This window comes from Meriones unguiculatus, chromosome X (assembly GCF_030254825.1).
Source record: "Meriones unguiculatus strain TT.TT164.6M chromosome X, Bangor_MerUng_6.1, whole genome shotgun sequence".
Taxonomy (NCBI): domain Eukaryota; kingdom Metazoa; phylum Chordata; class Mammalia; order Rodentia; family Muridae; genus Meriones; species Meriones unguiculatus.
In genome coordinates, this window is record NC_083369.1 from 118408087 (window position 1) to 118430335 (window position 22249).

Genomic DNA, 22249 nt, shown 5'->3' on the forward strand with positions numbered 1-22249 from the left:
AGTTACACAAGGAGAGCAATACAACCAAAAGGCTTCTCAGAAAGGACATCATTAATTAAAAAATAATATTGCAGTAGATTTGTTAACAAAACTAAAATTTTAATCTGTGATTTGGTAGTCTACATATATGTTATTCATTTCAATTTGTTTTTAAACACCAGGAAACTATTCATGTTCCTAAACATTAATTATCACCACTGACTTTTGCTGCATTAGCGAACTATGACAGATGCGATGAATGGTCACACTGTTGACCTAGAAATGACAAAATTCACAGCCTCCTGCATCACAAGAATCTTGCCTGTGCCCCATTAGAGATGTATTTTGTACCTGTATGCAGACATAACAACTGTGTTGTGGGTCGAAAGAGTCACTGCACAACCAAGGACTGGTGTTGCAGGTATTTGCTACTGTGTCTGGCAGGAGTGCTTATATTTGAACTCAGGGCACCATGCTTATACCCTAGACATGCCCAGCACTGCTATTTTTATTCTTTTTACAAAGCTATAATGTAAGAAATAAAGACATCTTTCTTTCACTTGAAGAGACACTTTATTTTGTTAAAGTCAAGCAAGAGAATCTGTTGATAAGTGGTAAGCATCAAGCATGAATGTGCATATTGGCCAGGGTGGAGTTAAGGATAAAGCCACAAAAGCTGACCACAAGCAAGGTCAGTGTGTGTACAGAGTTCCATAGCTGTGCCCATGCCCACACCTATGCATGCCAAGGACCAACCATTAGCACCAGATTATTTCTTATGAAATAGAATCACTTATTCATAGACATATTACATGGACTCTCTGGAATTATTGGGTCCCTGCTAATCAGACATTGAACAGGCAAGTAGAGAATAGACAGGAAGGTCACAATTGTTATGTGTTTCATTACAAGCATGCTAGAGCACTACATATTTTTCTCCATAACAGACAATCCTGAAGCAACAAAGAAAAGGCAGGTTACAAACAAAATTCCATTATTCACATTTTACACACATTTCATTAAGATGTTCACAACACTGTATTTGAGGGTAAAGAACCACAGGTAAATAGTTTGTTGTAAATTAAAAACAAAATAGTCTTTAATTCCTTGGAAAGTTTGTGGATAGCCAGAATCACTTTTTCTGACATGACCCACATTCACAGCAAGGGAAAACCAAGTGGAAGAAGGAAGAGTCTGCAGTGGCAGATCAGAGACTTCAAAAGGTAGAAGTAGCTTCATTTAATATGAATCAACACTTTTGCAAAGATTTTTCTTCTGATGGACAGTGGTAGGCTGTGAGCAAGGCCATCTGTGGTGTGTGGTGCAGAAGCTTGCCTTTCTTGACTCAGCTCTATAGAGGGTACTACCATCTTCACCAGAGCTTATGGTGTCAGCTTCTGTTTCTCTGGCTCAGGAAGCATGGATTCTGGTTCATATGGGAGTGTGAACATATGCATATACACATGGATATAAATGTGCACATGTGTTTTGGAATGGTTGTGGTAACTGCTAAGAGAGGGAAATCTTTGCATGTGCTGCAATATCAGGGGAAAATTTGATTTAAATAATCCCTTGATTAAACAAAGACTAGTAATGCCTAAACATCAAGTCACCAGAGAGACTTGATCATCAGTCACCATGCATTTAGTTACAAACATCTTTTGAACTACACCAAATATACATACATTTAATGTAAGTTATACACCCCATTGGTGGCTGAACATTTTTCATGTATTTATCTGCCATATGTATATCCTCTTTGGTGAAGTGTCTAGTCAAATCTTTTGCCCACTTTTTTCAAAACATTTGTTTCCTAGTGTTGGGGGTTGGGAGTTCTTTATACAAATTGTTTATCAGATGTATGAAGCCATGAAGAGGGGTATGCTGTTGAACCCAGAACTCAGGAAGTGGAGGCAGGAGGATCAGGAGTTCAAGGTCATCTGGATTATATAGGGAGTTTGAAGCCAATCTGGGTTAAATGACACTCTTTGAAAACAAATAACAAAAAGAAAATGAGCAACAAATCAGACACATGATTTACATGCTTTCTCCCATTTTCTGTCCTGTCAACTGTTGCTTTAATGAGTAAACACTCTATTTGTCACCTTGCCATTTCAACTGTTAAGGACAAAATTCTGTTTCAAACGTAAGCACTAGTCACTCCACAGGACCTCTGACCAGAGGATGGATTCTTACATGGCATGTGGCCCATGGTAACAGGCAGAATGGTAAAAAGAAAGATAAGCCACTGATTATCATTAAGGATCATGTACACAAACAAATTAGTATTCTGGGGAAGGAAACTTCAAAATATTCCATTGGTCTCAGGAAATAAAGAATAAGCAATAACATTATTAGTAGACACACTTTTAACTAAGTAAAGTTTCTCGGTTAGAAATTATTTAAGATTTGACAAGGATGCTAGCTATCTGTTTGTTTTGGGTGTTTCAAAGCATGCATACAAGTTATGTGATGGTTTTAATCTTGGAATGAGTGAACCATATATGTAGGTTGTTCATTTCATAGTTGGCTTTTAACTACTAGGAAATGGTTCATCTTTTCCACACATCAATAAATTATCATCATCACTGATTTTTACTGGGACAGAGAACGTATTGATGATAGACTGATGAATGCTCACATTGTTGAATGAACAAGGACAGAACACACAGCAGTCCATGCCTGGCTAAATCACAAGGGTCTTTTCTCTCATGCACTGTAGAGATGTATTTGGCATCTACACAAGGGAGGAGTAACAGTGCCACTGTTGCAAAGGAGTGCTTGCATATACTGTGGGTCCAGCCATTGGACATACTAGAGGACCCTTGATGACTATGAAAGCCTGGCATCCTGTGAAGCCACATGTGGTACGAGACTCTGCTCAGCAAACCAACAGAAATTAAAAACAAAAACAAATCATCACATACTAACAGGACATTATTGCTTTTTTACTAGCCTAGTGGCTCTGTGTCTTTCCAGAGATAGGCAAATAGGCTTGGGTTCACTCATGTAGTCTCAGGCAATCTTCAAAGCTCAGTGTCTACCTTTTGTGGGAATGGGCCTCTCATTTGCTTCTCTCAGGCTGTAGGCTGTCAAACAAGCACTTGAGCTGCTCTTCACCCAGGTGGATTTTATCTTCCAGCTCTCGCTGCTCAATGATGAGAGCCGACTTCATCTTCACAAAATGCTCATAGTCAGCCAGGTTCTCCTCGCTGAGGTAGGTGGCCAGTATATCAAACACAATGCGCTCACGGCGGTCCAGGTTCTCTTTAAGCTCCTTGGCATCCTCATGTTGCTGGGTTAGGACTCTTTGTTTCTCCAACAGTGACTGCTATTGAAGGGGAGAGAGACAGAAAGTTCTGTTGAGGCACAACTAAAGTAGCAACTTTAAAAGCTCTGCAGGTTTTGGAGACTTGTCTCATAGGTATCCATGGAAACCTTGAAGCCACATGGCATTCCCACAGGAGTGACCAGGATGTGGTCTACATGTGCTTGTAACTGTGGCTAGCTTCTCTACAGTTCCTCCTTTTCTGTCCCTCCCCAAAGTCATTCACTGGCCCCTCTTTGAGTTTTCTCTCTGTGCCTTTTCTTCCATTTGCCTTAAAATCAGGGACTAGCAACAAAATACTTTGGGATCCTGTTAGCCTCAAAATTGAAAAAGGGAAATACGATAATTAAGTTGAGCCTGGGGCACAGGCTTGTAATCACAGCTACTCAGGAGGCTGGGCAGAAAACTCATAAGTGAAAGTTATGTCTTAGCTATAAAGTAAATTCAAATCTAGCCCAGACAACTTACTGACTCCTGTCCTCAAAATAAAAAGTAGAAATAGGATTGGGGCTGTAACACTGAGGTAGAGAGTTTTCCTAGTATTTTGAGTAAGACCATGGGTTCAATCTTTAGTATAAGAGGGAGAGGAGTAGAAGGACAAGAAGGAGGAGGACACAGAAACACAAGGATGGACACACACAGAGACACACACATGGCCCGAGACTGATTGATTCTAGGGCAGGATTAAAATTTAATAGGAGGTGCTACAAAGACAAAGAAAATTGCTGGAAGGTTTATAATGGAACAGCCCTTAACTCCTTAAGTGTCCTGTTTAGGGGAGGTACAGTGTCCTGCTTGAGACTGAGGGATAGACAACCATGTCTCTGACACATGACACTCACAATCACTGCTTACAGTTTACAGAATACATGCACCCAGTATAAGCCCTACCAACTCAAAGATGAAGGAAGCTAAGAAAGGAAGAGATGAATGCATCCAATGTCTTTACATGGAGCCTGGCAGAAAGAGATCAGGAAAGATGGGCTGTTACCAGTTACTAAATGTGTCCTGAACCAGAAAATCTCTTTGGCATGTCCATGACCATACAAGCGCATTTTGCTTGTCAGGCCTGAGACAAATAGATATGATATTTTCATTGAAAGGGGCCACTAAGACCAACTTAGTCCAGTTAGAAAATAATCAGACTAATAGTAACTGGTTCTAAATGTAGTTCAGGTTTTTAAAGTCACATGGATGCCTGAAAGCTGCTGAGATAGTGGTGGAAGAGTGCAGTAAGTATTTCATTAATAAAGATGTTCTTTTTGAAGTTCTATAATATGCAAAGAATGCAGACAGACAGAGAGAGAGAGAGAGAGAGAGAGAGAGAGAGAGAGAGCTTGACTGAAATACAATCTATGAAATAAAGCCAGCAAGATAGCTGTTTGTCTTCTTTTGAGTACAAATAAACTAAGGATAGACATGGTGGTACATGCCTGTAATGCCCCCGACTCCCTGCATTTCATTAGCTTGTTCTGTCTGCTAATTGAAAGGAAGCCGAGAGAGCAGACCTCAGATGTACCAGCACACCATACTCTAGATATTATACAGGCCATGCACAGAAAATATGAGGCTTCTAATAGCTGAGGTTTTTTTTTTTAGCACCCCAAAGATTGCCTTGCTCACCACTTCCCATTTCCCAGACAGATGTGTTTGTATGTACCCGGTCTCCAGGAGAAGGACTGTCATCCAAATTATTGAGGGCATTTTCTACACGAGCTAGGCGCCCTGACAGTGACAGCAGGAGGTTCACCACTTTGTCCAGGTCCCCAATGAACATCCGGAACTTGTCAAACTCATTGGGCTTGCAGACATCTTTCACAATGGCTTCCACCTCATCCCCAAGAGCATTGTTCGCTTGGATGTCCTCTAGCAGGCTTTCCCGGGCTTCCCGGAGAACCTGCAGCTTGCGGCTGATACTGTCAATGAGCTCTTGCTGTAGGGCACAGAGGCATGAGAACACTTGTTAGGATAATTCCAAGCGGGTGTCCCAAGTTAGTGTAGCAAAATGACACACAGCCTGGGTAGAATTCAGCCATATTTGTTGTGTCAGTCTTTGAATCATCATATGATGGAGGATTTGTAAAACCAGTGGGAGGAGAAGGCCTCCGGGTTAAATACAAACTTTGTTTGTATGAGCCTGAGAGGTAGCTCAGCAGATAAAGGTGATTCTTGGCAAGTCTCCTGACTTGAGTTCCATTCTCTCAGCAGTTGTACTCTAACCTCTTTGCATAAGCTATGGAACATGCACACCCACGCCCACATCCAAATGTTAAAAATAAACTGTTTATACTTACTGAATATATAAACTCTGATATGTATATATAAATATATTTAGAACAAAACAGAGTTGGTGTGTAGATCTGTGATAAAGTATTTGCCTAGTATCCAAGAGGTCTTGGTTTCTAGCCTCAGCACCATAAAAATAGACAAATGAGCATGCCTTTAATCCCAGAACTCACGGAGGCAGAGGCAGATGGATCTCTGTAAGTAAGAGGCCAGCCTGGTCTACAAACAAAGCCCAGGACAGCCAAGGCTACACAGAGAAACCCTGTTTCAAAAAAACCATAAAAACAAACAAACAAACAAACAAAAAACCAAAATGACAATAACAACAACAAAACACACAAAGTTTGACAGTTAATTTTGATTGTCATGTTCACTGGACTGAAAACTTGTCAGCACAGTAGTGAAGCACAGCTCTGGCTGTGTCTACAAGAATGTTTCCAGAGACAATTAGATCTTGAAGTGCTGGCCTAATTAATGTTTTTTTGTTGTAGTTGTTTGTTTGTTTGTTTTTTTAAATCCATCTATGGTTTCAGAATTTGAAAAAAACTATTGGGAGGTGGTGGAACTGTGGAAGGTGGAACCTGGTTGGAGACAGTGGGCATGATCTAAGGGGCTGCATTTTGCCTTTCCTGTTGCTGCTTTGCTCTGCATCCTAGCTACGATGAACTGAACAGATCTGCTCTACCATGCCAAACCTACTATGGGAGAATTCAGCCTATGAAATCATGCTTAACAGAAATTGTCCTTCTCTAAAGTTATTTATGTCATGTATATCATCACAGAAAAGTAAAAGTAACATATTCCTTCTTTGTCAGTGACCTTCTGAGACGTCTTTCACTGTAATCTACTTACTTTAATCTGACCAGAATGCATATAAGTTACTATGGAAAAATATATGTACCATAAACCATTTCAACTTTAACTTTTTTTTTTTTTTTTGGTGCTGGAGATATAACTCTGGGCCTTATTCATCCCAGGCATGCACTGTATCACTAAGTTACACAGACCCACATTTGAACCATTTTTAAGTTTGTGGCAATGTGAAATTTACCACATTGATACTGCTGTGCATCCACCACAGGGATTTGTTTCTAAAACCCCATCTTCCTCAGACAAACCAGTATATATTAACACTATAGTCTACCCCTACACCCTATGGGTTATGACTCCTTGGGGGTAGAATGACTCTTTCACAGGGGTCACCTAAGACCATCAGAAAACACAGATATTTACATTATGATTCATAACAGTAGCAAAATTAGTTATGAAGTAGCAATAAAAATAATTTTATGGTTGAGCGTCACCACAACATGAGGAACTGTATTAATGGGTCACAGCATTAGGAACATTGAGAACCACTGGTTTAAAGGATAACTTTTATTTATTATTATTTTTTGTGTGTAATCCTGGGAATCAAACCAAGGACCTCTTACATGTACTCTGTCACTGAGCTATATTCCTAGCCCTAAATCACTAATTTTGTTTCTCGTGTTTTGTTGTTACTGTTGTTGAGATAGTCTTTCTATATAGTCCAGGATGGCCTACAATTTGTGGTCCTCCTGCTTCAACCTCAATGATAGTATTAAAGGTGTACCCTGCTTCCATTGCATGTGTATGTGGTGTGCACGCATGTATGTATGTAGATCTTAGCATGAGGTTGACATGAGTGTTATCCTTGATTGCTCGTTCTCCATCTTCTATACTGAGGCAGGGTCTCTCACTTGAACCATCAATGACAACTTGGCTATTCTAGCTAGTCATCTTGCTCTGTGGGGACCCTATCCTTATGTAAGCACTTCAGGCAGTGCTGCTACACCCATTATATATTTATGAGTTCAAATCCCCAGATTTGAACTCCAGTCCTCCTGTTTCCATTTTACCCACACCCATCTCCCTAGTTCTAAGGCACTGATTTTCAAAAAAACAAAAGTAAAAATAAAATGTGGAGCTGGATATAGTTGTTCATGCCTGTCTAACACTGAGGTGGCTGAGGCAGGAGGACTGTAAGAAATTAATACCATCCTGAGCTACATATGAAGTACCAGGCCAGATAAGGATATATAGTAAGACTCTGTCTTAAAAACTAAAATAAGTATACCAAATAGCAAATACAAACATGTGTACACCACACACATAGAACTCCACCCCTCATGCACACACACTTTATTTATTTATTTGAGAGGGGAATTGGGATGCTGCTTAGGGGTAAAGTGCTTTACCCCAAGAGGGGGTTAAGGATGGCCAAATTAATGTTTACTATCTAAAAATGTAAGTCTGGCTGGGTGTGTTATGTAGGTATGTAATCTCAGTACCCAGGAGGCTGAAGCAGGAAGACAGGAAGTTAGAGGCCAGCCTGGACTACCATAGCAAGTTGTCTCGGCTATATAACATGACTCTGTGTCCTAAAATAAATAAATATAAAAAAATATACAAGCTCTGTGATTCACTCAGACCCAAAGCAGTCACTTTTAGTACCACAGTATCCCAGTACCTAGTGCCTCTCAGAGAAAATAGAGCATTATACAGACAAATGTAGGTGAGATCATTTTTTTTAATTGTTTTTTTTGGGGGGTGGCATTTCTGAGACAGGGACTTGCTATGTCGTTCTCACTGGTGTCCAAATGGCTATAGATTCAAGACTGACCTTAAACTTGTGTCATTCTCTTCCCTCTTTCTCCTAAATGCTAGGATTAGAGATGTGTCACACCTAGATTTAAAAAATATTTTGATATACTTTGTGGGGTAGGATGGCAGAAAATGAATCTAGAGCCTAATACATGTTAGGTAATCATTCAGCTAATAGGCTATGTCTTTGGCTAGTATGCACTTCTCTATGAAATAACAAAGTCTAAGTGTAAAGAAAGCAGTTCTGTGTATATACAGTGTGGACTAAATTAAAATGCTTCAAATTCTATGACTTCTGTTTTATGAGGAAAAAACTGAAAGTGTTTATGTTTTTTAAAATGTGGACATGTGACTAGAATAAAATACATCATACTCTAATTCAAAGTTTCTAAGAAACTAAACACGTATCTCCCTATCTAATTCTCAGAATCCAAAAATTTATCATTTTTGATACTCATTCTATAACATTTCTAACATAATTAAAATCAATCTGTGCTATCTTTTAAATCACCAGATTGGCAGCAATAGATTTCTGTTCCTTGCAGTGACTTCCAAGGGTGCTATATAACATGACCCTGAGTTAATTTCCAACTTTCTTTCCTAGTTCACAAAGCTGAAACCTTTCCTTCTGCTCCTTCTCCCAAAGACCACCAACCTCCCACAATAGTGCATCTACACATGCTTCACCTTTTCCTCATACAGTACACATTTCTGGGTTTCTACAAAAGAGACAAAGGCATTTGTCTCTTTCTTTCTATCCATTCACTGTATTCCAACTGACTTGATACCTGATGTAGTATAGCAAGGGTTGGCAAACTTTTCCCATTAAGGGCTAGAGAGGAGATATTCTACTCCATGTAGGCTACATGGTCAGTGACAGTCAATATGTAAACAAACGGATGTAGCTATGTTTCAATAAAACCTATTTCCAAACATGGGCAGTGAGTAAGGTTACCACGCCTATTCTAGACATCTTTGTGTTTCTGTGTGGTGGCCAAACATAATTCCTATAAAAACACAAGGTCCTTTACAGAGGGCTCTTTTCTCCAGTGTGCCTACAGTTGGATCCTCAATGGCTTTGTAGAAGGGTTAAACAGGATTAAGCTGGACCATGTCTTGCATGAAAAGCAAGCAAAAATGCCCTCAGAGATGCTGTGCAGAAAAGGTTCCCACTGGGGTGACAAATGAGTGGTCTTACTGCCTTTCACTGATGCAGCACACAATTTTGAAGAAAGGATTGTTTGCTTTTATTTTATTTATGAAGAAGGATCTCATTGTGACACCCAGGCTGCACCTGAACTTATCATGCAGCATATGCTTGACTCGAACTTGTCACCCTCCTACTTCAGCTTTCTTAGTGCTGGGATTACAGGCATTCATCAAAGTAGGGGATTTTGTTTGTATAAGGGAAGGTCTTGCTGTTTCCCCCAGGCAGGCCTGAAATGATTCTCTTGCCTCAGCCATCTTAGTAGCTGTGTGTTGGCACTACTGGGTTGAGGTCAGACTTGCTTTCCTCCTTACCTTCTTAACGGACAGGTCATGGTCCAAGTCACCCCCTGAATACTCCTCAGGCTCCTGTAGGTCCTTCATCTTGATAAGCAGTTCTGCCTTGGGGGCTGATGTGCTGTAATAGGTAGAATTGGTGGCCAAGGACACAACCCCTAGCACACCTGGGTCCTGTTTCCTAGGTAAAGAAGGCAGAATTTTAATCAGCTGTGACACATGTACACTCTTTAAACCTAGAACCTGGATTATGACAAATGGCACTGACAGAAGTACAAGAGCCAGGGAGATGAGAAAAGAAGGTTAAGCCCAAGATATTTTTTTAAAACGACTAATATAGGATTCACACACTGTTATTCATTGCTGCTGTTTTTTTTAGTAGTAGTTTGGAAACTGTGGGCCTTCCTTGCCAGGCAAGTGCTCTCATACCCAGTTGTATCCTCAACCCAAGCCATATGGTTTTAATTTTTTTAAAGTGTGTGTGTGTGTGTGTGTGTGTGTGTGTGTGGTGTGTTGGTGTGTTGGTCTATCTTATGCTCTGTTGCATCTTGAGAAAAACCTCTGGGTTCTATATACTAGATACCAACTGCATGTCTCTAGATATAGCAAAGAAAACTGTCTTCAGACACTGTCAAATGGTCAAATGTCTTTCATAGAAGCAAAACTGCTTTTCCTATCCCATCAAAGATTTGGATTAAACCCAAGGCTTTATATATTGTAGGTGATGCATCCTCAGTTCCTAGGTAACTGAAATTTAAACAAGTAAACAAACAGACATCTCTAATTAAAGAAAATGCTGTTCAATATAACATCCTTAGACTAAAGGCAGGCTTTGTAATGTGCTTCAAAAGTAGGTGAAAGTCAGGCAGACAAAAGACACACAAATTGAACATAAAGGTTACATGATAATTGAATATATTGACCTAAGATAAATAGCCAAGTGTAGTGGCATACATGTGCAGTATCACCTCTCAGGAATCTAAGGCAGGAAGATTTTTGAGTTCAAAGCCAGTCCAAACTTGTCTCAAAAAAAAAATAACTTAAAATAACTTGTAACTTAGTGATGATAAACTTGCTTAGTACATATAAGGACCTGGGTTCTATTTAAACATTATCAAGATGGGGATGGGAAGGAGACAGCCATGTGTGGGAACAATCCTATAAACCTAGCATTCAGGAAGCTGAGGTAGGAGGATCAAGTTGAAGGGAGTGGTTGGACAGGCATATTATATGCATATTGAATACAGAGGTTAGATGATGGACACAAGATAGGTTGAGTAGGTGAACAGTTAGCCTCATATCAACAGAGGGTTTTTCAGGGTCAACACTAACAATATCTGGGGCCGTCTCATACACTATAAAATCTTAGTAATCTTTCCACTAGATGTCAGGAGTACCCCATTCTCCAATGTGATAGACAAAACTGGAGAGGGAGTGTGGGTACTACCATAACCATGTCAGCTATAAGCTAAAGACATTAGCTTCTTCAGTGGGCATCATCTTGCCTCTGCTAAATCCCATGAAACCACATCCGGGTATGGTTAGTTTAAACCTTGCCAAACAGTGCTAAGTGCTGGGGACTCCAAGGAAAACCAGAAACAGTCATGAATAGCAATATATCCCTAAGTCCCTTCTTTCACTTCTAAGCCTATGAGATAGGGACTGAGAAAAAAAAAAAAAAACAAAACTGAGAAACCAGCACCCCATGGTGTGTGCTAGCTACTCACTTGTCCTCTGTGACTCTGAGTGAAGGGACTTTGGGGAGCAGCTTTCTCCGTTGCTGAGCTTCCTCCAGGAGGTACTCATCTTTGGGAAAAATTCCCTCCATCAGATCCATGGTGGTTTTAATCTTCACACTGGGGTCCAAGATGTCAGCCAATGATTTGTCCTTTCCCACAATCTCCCTGGCTAATTCTTCAGACTTCAAGTCATCCATGGTTTTCTCCTTGGCCTTCCCATAGTTGAGGGATGGAGGAGAGAAACAGGTATCTCTGACAGGAGGTGCAGGGGTACTAGGTGGTCGTGGCTCTGGAGGGCGGGCTCTATGTGGGGCTTCCACCTCCTGTCGTGTGTACACACAGAAGCGGGAGTAACACTGCTCCGATGTACTCAGTGTCTTGATCTGGTCCCTCTCCAGCCCACTGGGCAGTGCAGGCAGCTCGGCTGGGCATGCAAGACTCTGGCGGCTCTCCTTCTCAGGCTGGCTTTCTGAGTGCACTATTTTTATGGGTACCATCTTCACAGTAGTGTTGTTGTCCATCACCCGCTCAATTCTGCAATGACAAGAGCTGACCACTGAAAACTTGACATATGGACTCCTACCCATGATTCACACAGGGATTTTCACACAAAGACCCACTGTCAACCAACCAAATAAAAAGACAAGGCAGAGGTTGGAAATTGTCCTCATCTGACCCCTCAAATGGTCTCTGGATGCCTAACAGTCCAACTCAAACTCTGCCACACATAGGCACTGGAAGGAGAGATCCTGAATGAAATGAGACCTGTTTAATAATCATTTGTTTTCTTATGAAGTTGGGCATTGAACCTAAGGACTTAGACTGGGAGGACACAAGAGCTATGGCTATACTCTTGATTTCTTGTTTTTTTTTTTTTTTCTGAGGACAATGCAAATCTATCAAGCCCCATTTATAAATTCTCCCTTTGTGAGAAAAAACATCAATAGACAGAATTACCACAAGTCTAAAAGTAGGTTGTTGCATACCAGCAGGTGTCTGGCTGTCCTCCATGTCCCTGGAAGACTTCTACTGAGAGTTGCTGTGTTTAGAATTATTGCTGAGCACCTCCATCCATGTGTCCCACTCTGGGGCACTGCATCCTATGTTCCATGTGTCCCCTACATACAGTTGATACCTGAAGCTACCCTGTGAGGGACAGATACCCTGCTGTACAACGGAAACTCACTTATTCTGTATTAGTCTCAGAGACTCACCCAGGGCAAACATGGTTTAAAAACTACAAGTTTCTACCTAGACATAGTAACTCATTCCTGTCATCCTAGCAAAAAGGGAGGCTGAGGCAGGAGAATTGCTGAGTTTGTGGTCAGTCTGTGATAAATAACAAAGACATACAAACATACACACCACCACCACCACCACCACCAGCAACAACAACAACAAGAAGTTGTTTCATAGACTCAAACAGGTCTTGAGTCCCAATGTAAGATACTCTGTTTCACTATGAAGCCCATTGTATTCACTCTAGTTTTAGTGACTTGAGAAGCTATAGATACTCTAAGCTGACTGGCGTGTGAAAATGTTATACAGTTTGTCTACCACATGGGTCACTTTATTGCTTTTCCTATTACTATGATAAGAACGTGTATGTGCACCCAAATTCCTAGGTTGATTTTTTTTTGAGAGAATTTCTCACTATGTAGACCATGCTGGCCTCAAACTCACAGAGATCTACTAGCCTTTGCCTCCCGGGTGCTGAGATTAAAGGCTATGCCATAATGTCTAGCTTCCTAGGTTGAAACTTAATATGTTAGGAGATAGGGCCTTACAAAGGTCTTGAAAGTGGAGCCTCATGAATGGTATCAGTATCTTTATAGAAGAATGTTACAGAACTTCCTGCCATGTGAGAACATACAGCAAGAAGACGCCATCTATGGATCATGTTTCTGAATGTGCCACACTTTGAACTTAGCCTTCCAGTCTCTAGAATCAAGAACAAGCCATGTCTGTTGTTTCTAAGCTACTCAGACTGTGGGGTTCTGTTAAAGCAGAAACTACCAGACTAGGGCACCTTCTCTCCAGATCTGTAACAGTTTAATTTAAAGATGATTAAAGAACAGTATTTATGACTTCACACACAGCTGAGGCACACATAAAGCTGTGGATTAAACATCATCATTGGAGATTGGGTTGGCTGGGATTATTAACATTACACAAGCTACAGTACTATGGGAAGAGGGAACTTCAGCTGGAAAATGCTTCCATCAGATTGGCTTATAGGCAAGTCTGTGGAGCAGACTTGATTAATGTGTGATGTGGGAGGGCCCAGAGCACTTTGACAGGAGGTCCTGGATTGTATAAGAAAGCATGCTAAGCATACCATGGAGAGCAAGCCAATAAGCAGTGTTCCCCCAAGGTCTCTTGTTTTTGTTCCTGCTCTGACTTCCTTTAATGGTAAGTTATGAGGTGAAAGAGACCCTTTCCTCTCCAAGTTGTGTTTAGTCATGGTGTTTATTATAGCAGTAGAAACCTAACAAGACAGAAATGTAATAACCATATCAGTGATGCCCTTTTACACTTTTATTGAGAATATTATACATGCTTATATTTTCATCAAATCCACTCCACATTCCTCAACTATTCCTTCCCAATTTTAAGTTGTCTTGTTGTTGTTGTTTTGTCTTTTAAACCTCTGAGTCCACTTAGTACTGTTAGTATGTGCATGGGTGTAGGATTATCTATGGGAGCATGGGTAGCAAAGGGCCACATCTTGAATGAAAACTGACTCTTTCCTACCAGCCACTGATTGCCAAAGCTTCTCAGATAGTGAGTACAACTCCGCGAACCTCTTCTCCATCTTTGCTGGCATTCATCTGGTTTGATCTTGTGCATTCAGTCAAGGCTGAGTTCACAGAATAACTACCCTGTCCTGTCTGAAAATCAGTTTCATTGTAGTCATTCACTACCTCTGCCTCTTACAAGCTTTCCAGCCACTCTTCGACAATGATCCTTTAACTTTGGAAAGAGAAGGTGTGATTCTGGTGTCCCATTTAAGGTTGAAAACTTAGAAGTTTCATATTCTCTGCATGCTGGAAAGTTGTGGATCTATATATTAACTGCCATCTATTACAAAAGCTTTTCTGATGAGGGGTAAGAGATAAGTACTTAAGGGAAAGTTTAATGCTATGTACACTTAGCAGAAAGATAGTTGGTTCTCTCCTACAGTCTATGACCTACCCAGCTATGGGTTCTTGGCACTGTTAACAATAGCAGACATAAGTTCAATTTTGTGTAGCAGGTCTTAAGTTACTACCTTAATATTCCTGTCACTATTGGACCAGTAGGCATATCTTGACAGTTTATTATTATAATCCCCAGAGTTCAAAACTGGGTAAAGGTATTGATTACTTTACTCCCCTTGTATCTTCCATTATACCATCTAGCACTCTAGCTAGCGAGTGGGGATGAAGCTTTAAGGTCATTAAGAACTTGTTTTCTCCATGTATTATGACTCAAGTATGTGGTATCTTCAGCAAAATGGTCTTGCCATGAAGTTCTGGAAGGTAACAAAGAGCAATAACAACAACCTGTTATGGTTGAAGTATATGAGACCTCATAACTTGAGACCAATAACTTGAAAAGAGTTAACCCACAACACTATGCTTTTTATCTGAGTTATTCAAGAGTTTAAGAAGCTAAGGATATAGCTCAGTTGATAGAGTCCTTGGCTATCTTAGCTCTTTGGATTTTAGAGGTAATAGGATAAGGAGTACAAAGACAGCTTAGGTTACTTAGTCTAGGATACATAGTGAGTTCAAGACCAACCCTGGTTATATATCATGATCCTGTCTCAAAAGAACGAGGGAAGGAGTATTTTGAATACTATGTAAATACTGGACATTACTTAACTTACCTAAAGATTTTATACTTAGATTAAATCTGATTTTTATCACTGGCAAAACATGCTTAGTCTGCATGTACCACAGAGTAAGGCAAATGAAAATGTATTCAGCCCAAACAAAGGGGCTCATCATGTCACCAAATTACAAATGGTCATTTGAGTCATGTCACATTTTCTACTATCAAGTTTTATTCCAGCTTTTAAAGCTGCAGCAAGTTCCAGCAACAAACACTGAAGTCTTCATGACATAAATACATGGTATACTTCCATAGGACAATACCTTGCTGAGTTGTCTTCATGGATAAGCAGGGGAGGCTTGTCTGTCAGCTTCTGTGGGGCAAACTGAGGTGAAGGAGAACGAGAAGTTTCCATGGCTGATGTCTGCAGGTGTTGACACTTGGAAGAAAGCTGGGCTTCTGGTTGAGAGAAAGTTGTGTCCTCATTCACATGCTGGCTGTCTTGTGGCTTGGCACTGCTAAGCAAAGAAAAACTGTGAGAAAGAGACAGGTGAATCTCTCTCTCTCTCTCTCTCTCTCTCTCTCTCTCTCTCTCACACACACACACACACACACAGGCTCAGTAAATGATGTTGGTAAGTACTTGTTAGGGACAACGAGGTGAGAGTCTGCAGGTGTACTGTCTAGGCCCTAGTATTTCCTGGGCTCAAGATTAGGCAGTGAAAGTCTCTAAGATGGGGTTGCCTCCTTAGGGTGCAGGGACATGCTCATAGGCCACAAAATGTGTGGGTAGGGGTGAAGGGGAACCATGGACTTGGGGTTCTGAGTCTGTCAGTGTGTTCTCCTTTGAGTACATATATTTTCAAGATAAGAGTCCCAGCTCAGTCCAGGCCCTCCTGTGGAGTTCTGTGTCTTCCTGGGAGTGGGACAATTCAGGCAATGTGGAATTGCCTGTGAGTTCTGTCTGATTCAGTAGATCCTACAATGTACTCAGGCTGGCTTGCTGACACTGGGCATTTGCTTGTAGAGAAGACAACAGAATAAAAATTAGGGAAAAATTCCAATGAGGATTTTTTCTCTTGGATCACTTTAAGGACTCCACATTTTCCAATACTTGTGCCCACTGCCACTTGTAATGTGGTAACAATCTGTAACAGATGTTATATGTTAGGCTATATGTAAAACATGTTATATATGGAACATGAGGCATTGATGACACATACACATAGATCTGCTATAGACACACATGTATATACCAACTACATTTCTGTAATTATATACAAGAATAGGCCTTTCTAAGAAGGGCCAAGAGTCAATTCAGTCATAAAAACCTTAAAATCAGACATGAGAAATGAGAAAAACAACTCCTTATTTGTGGAAACAGCTATGACTTAGAGAGTTTCCCCCTAAACTATCATATCACATAAACATGCATATATACACACAGTCATGCCCATGATACATATATAGAAATTGGTCTGGATGTATTTTTATCCATGCCATTATCAAGGTCTATGGGATGACCACTAGCAAACTTCCAACAATTCAGGATGCCGTGTCTCTGCCAACATACCACACCAAACCAAGCCCAAGGAGAAAAACAAACCTCTGATTTAAGGAAAAGAGCAATTCTCAGTCTAAAATTGACTTCTGAGCTGGGTGTAATCCCAGTATTTGGAAGGCCACAGCAGGAGGATTGCATCTGGTTAAAAGTCAGCATGGGCTACAAAGTTGAGTTGTTTAAAAAGCAATCTGCTGATTTTTGAGGTAGAGAGTATAGAGCTCACTAGTTGAATACTTGAATACATATTAATGTGCAAGGCCCTAAGTTTGATTCATGGGGGTGCAACTAGGATCACACTGCCAAATAAATAAATAAATAAACAAACAAACAAATAAATAAAACAAAACAAACAAAACAAAACAACTCTGCCACTGACACAAACAAGGACAGCATATATATATATATATATATATATATATATATATATATATATGTAGCAACAAGAGAATATAACCTAGTCACTGACAAGAGGAGCAGAGACCCATTCTTGTTTCCTATCCAGAGTACCTACTTCTGCTCTTGTGCTCTTGTTACAGCCTGGACTTGATGCATAATATCAGGTGGAAACTGCAGAGCTATCATGTCAGTGCCCTTCCCTGTGGATGATAGCCCTGCTGTGTCCTAGGGAAAGGGGAGGGGAAGGTCCTTTCTGGAGTAACAGAGCAGAGCCCACAGCCAATGCCTCTCTGCTGCCCTAAATTCCAGCAATCAGATGGAGCTAAGCATCATTAACATGAACCTAAAAACTGACATCCTAAAGACACAGCATCAGAAAAGTCTTAGAGGAAATTATTTCCTCTGGCAGAGAGGATGAAATCTCTGGCCTGTACACAGATTTAACATTCCTGGACAGGCTATTGACCTGGCTAAGAAACCATCCCTCAAGAGTGGGTTCATCTTAAACCATGATTTGAAAGATAGATGGAATAGCCTTTTAATTAGATAATATAATTTCCCTTGCCTGAAATACTGCTCCCTAGCGTAGTCCCTACAAGTTGCTATAAAGTTCTATAGGGTCTGCCTGCCTTAGAAGCAAGTACTTTTTCCTTTTGCAGCCACTGTTTATCTTCTCTTTTCTTTTCAGTGCTGGCCAGACTATACTTTCTTTAGTACTTTTTGACCTTTCCATTTTATTTAGGCAGACACCCTACCAACTAAGCTACATCCCATCTTCTTTCTCACTTTGTATTCTAAAAAGCTCTCCTCATCCACACCAAGTGGTTGACCTCCATACTGGCCTAACTCATTCAGTGTGGCTCTTTTTCTTTGTCTCCATTCTCCCTTTCTGCACAGCTGCTTAGGTTTACAGCTTGCCTGCCCTAAGGTTCATTTAAACTCTAATGAAATTCTCCTCAAGCTTCTGTTTGAGTCCATTCTTAAATTCTTTTATTAATGATATTTCCTAATATCACCAAGAAAACAAAACAGTTTAGGTCCTCATGAGCCATCTAAGAGGGTAGACGAACTTGTGTTGTTGCTCAGGAGATTAAAGACAAGGTAGAAAACATGCTGCAACAAAATTACTAAACTTACCAGAGCAAAAAGAGAAACAAAACTCAAGAAAGTGCCATTTTTTGTTTATAGTACACAGACATTCACAGAATCATCTACTTTGAAGTTTCACTAAAATTATCTTAAGCAGAAGAGTAGATGGCTTAGCTTAACAGCTGTTTTGTTGCAAAACTCCTGTTAGTACACTTCTAGCCACAAAGCTTAGCTTTGTCTGAATTTTCACCTGAATCAGCACACACACACATTTGTTCACTCGTATATATACATGTATATATATATATACATATATATGTCTAAACACACATATACATATATATGTACACACATATATACATATACATGTATACATACATATATACATATACATGTATATACTGTACTACCAAGCTATATGAGCAGCTTAGCAATTCCTTATTTGTAATCTCCGATCTCAGATGGAAATCCCTGAGACTTACTCAGAAAGTAAAGAGAACTCATACACCAGAGGTAGCTTCAGTTGCAAAGGGGGAGGGGTTGAAAAATAATGACTCAGAGCAAAAGATATGATGAGAAAACATGCCTTGAGCCACACTGGGCTTTTCTCCTGGCCAGATGTCTCCCCATGTTGCTTCCTGGCTTACTACAGAAACACCCCATATAGCATTTAAAGGCTTTGTATTTGGCAGAGCGATGTATGGCCAAGCTAACTTATGCTAGCAGTTTAGTACATAATGATACACCTCGACATTTATTTTTATTCACACTACAATTGGCACCGCAATTTAATGTGCCCTCCCCAACAATTCCCTTCTCTCTCGCTCTCTTTTGGCCTTTTCCTATTTCAAGCTTGCAGAAAAAACATTATAAAATCACCAACTGATTTTAACTGTCCCAGTTAGTAAATCAGGTCACAGATATACACAAGTTTAAAAAAAGGAACAAAATGTAACAATTTAGAGTTCTGTTGGGACCATAGTGAAATCTGTTTTTATATATTATATAAATATATATTTATACAATTTATTTTATATATTATTTTATATATTATATATCCAAGAGATATATAATGCAGAGTCTAGTGTGTCATGTCCATGCTATGTTTGAATATAAACATACATTTATAAATAAATGTGTATTGTATATGCTATGTATGCTGTCTATGCAAATGTTTATGTAAATGTACGTGTGTCAGTGGTACCACGTGGGCCCTTAAACATGCCAGCCCTATTCCAATCTTCATGTCCCACCCTAGCATGGGACCCTAAAGTGGCCTTTATTCAGGCTCTGCTCCTTGCCAAGCACAAAGCACTTCCCACAGGTGACCTATGAGCTGTTTTCTCCAGTGCCTAAAGGCAATCCATTAGATATGTAAATATACTTGTTGCTGCCACTCACTTTCATTCACTGTGAAGAATGTTACACACAGGGGGTGGTACTTTTTCAAGGTGCAAACATCTAACTCCTTGCTGAAATAACCTTGAGTATGGATATTTCAGCCTAACTTAACATTGTTTTTACTGCTCTATTTTCAAAAGATTGCTAATAGATTTTATAATTAGATTTATCAAGGATGATGACAAAAATTTCCAAATCTTTTGGGTGCAATAATGAACAATCACTATAGGGTCTTCTTTTTTTAAAAAAATCCATTTTTGGCTTTTAGTGTCAATGACGGTTTAGTGTCCAATTCATGGTCAGTTATTACTCTATCAATGGCATAGTGTCTGAGGCCTTAGTAAAATAGGAGTCCTATCTCGTCTGGGGATTTTACTGGCAAATACTTTTGATAATGATCCATAGTATACCAGCTTTTTGTTATCTAACAAGTAAATAAGCCTGAGGAAGCTTCACATCCTTTCAGATACATGGTCATCACAGGCCATACTGTACCACAAAGGGGTGCACTGGTCACTTTTTTTGTTACTGTAATAAAATACCCCATAAAACATGGACGGAAAGTTTTCTTTGGACTCCTAGTTTCAAAGGGATTTTGGTTCATCATTGCTGGGGATGGCATGGTTAAGTAGTGTGATGGCACTGGGAACATATGAGGGAGGCTTTTCATCAACAATAGAAAAGTAACTAAGACACTGATGTACTTCTTCCCTTCATTTAGGCAAGATGCAAAATGCTAGGAGCAGTTCTGCACTGTGGCCCAAGAATCACATTTGAGAGCTGGCTGCCCAATTTGTTTGCAAAGTGCCCAATTAGATCACAGAACAACTAGGTTGGAACCCAGACTCCCTGCGTTGGAAACAGCCACGTTTCCATGAACTCCTCTAGAGTTCTCTCTAGTTTTACATTCACAGTTTGAATGTGGCATCCAGGATGTACATCTCCTCTGGCTGAGGATATAAACAAGTGATTTGGGAAAGAGTAGACATATTCATCATTAATCACAGATAGCTAGTCTGCCCTACAGCTTAGAGGGTTGTACCAGTTAGATCTTTGTGTAGAAGTCAAGTCTAGGACACAGAACACCCAAGCCATTCCATATACAATTTTCCCAAGTGAGTCCCTGGTATCTGCCACCACCCTTCCCACATTCTTGATAATTCTTAGAAGTTACATAAATGTCTTGTTTAAGGCTCTTCCATCAACAAAGCATCTCATACCTGTCAAATGAAGTGGGAAATGGGACAGTGGAATATGGCGCCAGAGACCCAAAGAGGCAATTAGTTAACCAACTGACCAACACAGGCACAAAGCTCATCAAAAACATTTAAAAAGCATGAGCATTTAAGAATAATGGTACCAGTTACATTCTTAGAAACGGCAATTAAACATCAGACTTCCTAGAGCACATGTAGCTGTAGAATAAGGACTGTCTGATTATTCTCTGACTCCCCAATTTTTGGGCATGAAAACAACAGGGTCAAGCATCTCTTATTTCAAATGTTTGAAGGAAGAAGTATTTCAATTTAGAACTAAAAGACTTTTGTACTATTTGCACACACACACACACACAAAATCACATACACACATGTGAGAAATACCTAGGCAATGGAACTTAATTATAAACATGAATACAATAATGATAACATATGCCATGAACTTGTACTTATATACACATTTACATTTTACATGTTCCATATAAATAGCTGAAAAATAACTTTAATATACTATTTTTTTTGTAAACCTGCATTTTTGACTGCAACCCTTCACAGCATAATGTGAGACTAAATGTAGATATTTGTCTCTTGTGATATTACATGGGCACAGAGTTTCTGATTCAAGAGAATTTCAGATTTCAGGCTTGTAGACTGGGGATGATTAGCCTGTTCATTCTAAAATAACAGGCATATTATGTTAATGATGACAAAGAAGAGAATTATTTCTCCAGGTTTTGTTCAAACTCTTGGATCTTTTCATTTAGCAGATTTCTTATGTTTTTCTTTGGGGATTTGGAGGAGATTTTTGTTTTTAAGACAGGGTCTAACTATGCTGCTAAGATAGCTTGGCCTCATACTTTTGATATAGCTCAGACACGCTTGCCTGAACTTCTTGAGTAGTGGGGATAGCAGATATACACTACCATGTCCAGTCTTCAAACTCTTGCTGGCTGTTCTTCAGGAAGAACACAAGCCCAGAAGCATCCTGACTTTGGTGATGTGTTTACTATAATGCCTAAAGGCTAAAGCTTTACTCTCTCTATGCCGGCCTGTGTTTTTCATGCCATATGAGAAAAGCAATTACTTTAGAAGACCAAATGAGTTTTATTTCTTCAATATCTTCAACAGATGAATAAAAAGGTTTCCGGTTTCCTTGGGATTTCATTTTAGCTCACAGAGACTCAGATACCAAGTAGTAATGAAGTTGAATTAGATAAACTGATAAATCATTTGTGGTTAAACAGGTTTTGGAGAAGATAGACTGAAAAAGAAATTTCACTCACATATGATGCAACCCAAATTAACA

General features: G+C 39.8%; 1 protein-coding gene across 9 annotated transcripts in view; it reads right to left on the reverse strand.

Moving 5' to 3' along the window:
• Positions 1–529: 529 nt before the first annotated feature.
• The window catches only part of Shroom2 (shroom family member 2), a 169677-nt gene continuing 147957 nt past the window's right edge, over positions 530–22249 (reverse strand). For 4 of the 9 annotated variants that reach the window (XM_060375150.1, XM_060375148.1, XM_021627752.2 and 1 more), the window contains 5 exons: positions 15600–15791; positions 11449–11994; positions 9740–9902; positions 4968–5240; positions 530–3310 (listed from right to left, as the gene is read on the reverse strand). In XM_060375150.1, coding sequence (XP_060231133.1) covers positions 3044–3310; positions 4968–5240; positions 9740–9902; positions 11449–11994; positions 15600–15791 — 1441 coding nt within the window. In that variant the 3' untranslated portion in view covers positions 530–3043. Of the gene's footprint in view, positions 3311–4967; positions 5241–9739; positions 9903–11448; positions 11995–15599; positions 15795–22249 lie in introns of all 9 variants that reach the window. The other 5 variants (XM_060375149.1, XM_060375147.1, XM_021627754.2 and 2 more) reach the window with 2 other exon arrangements.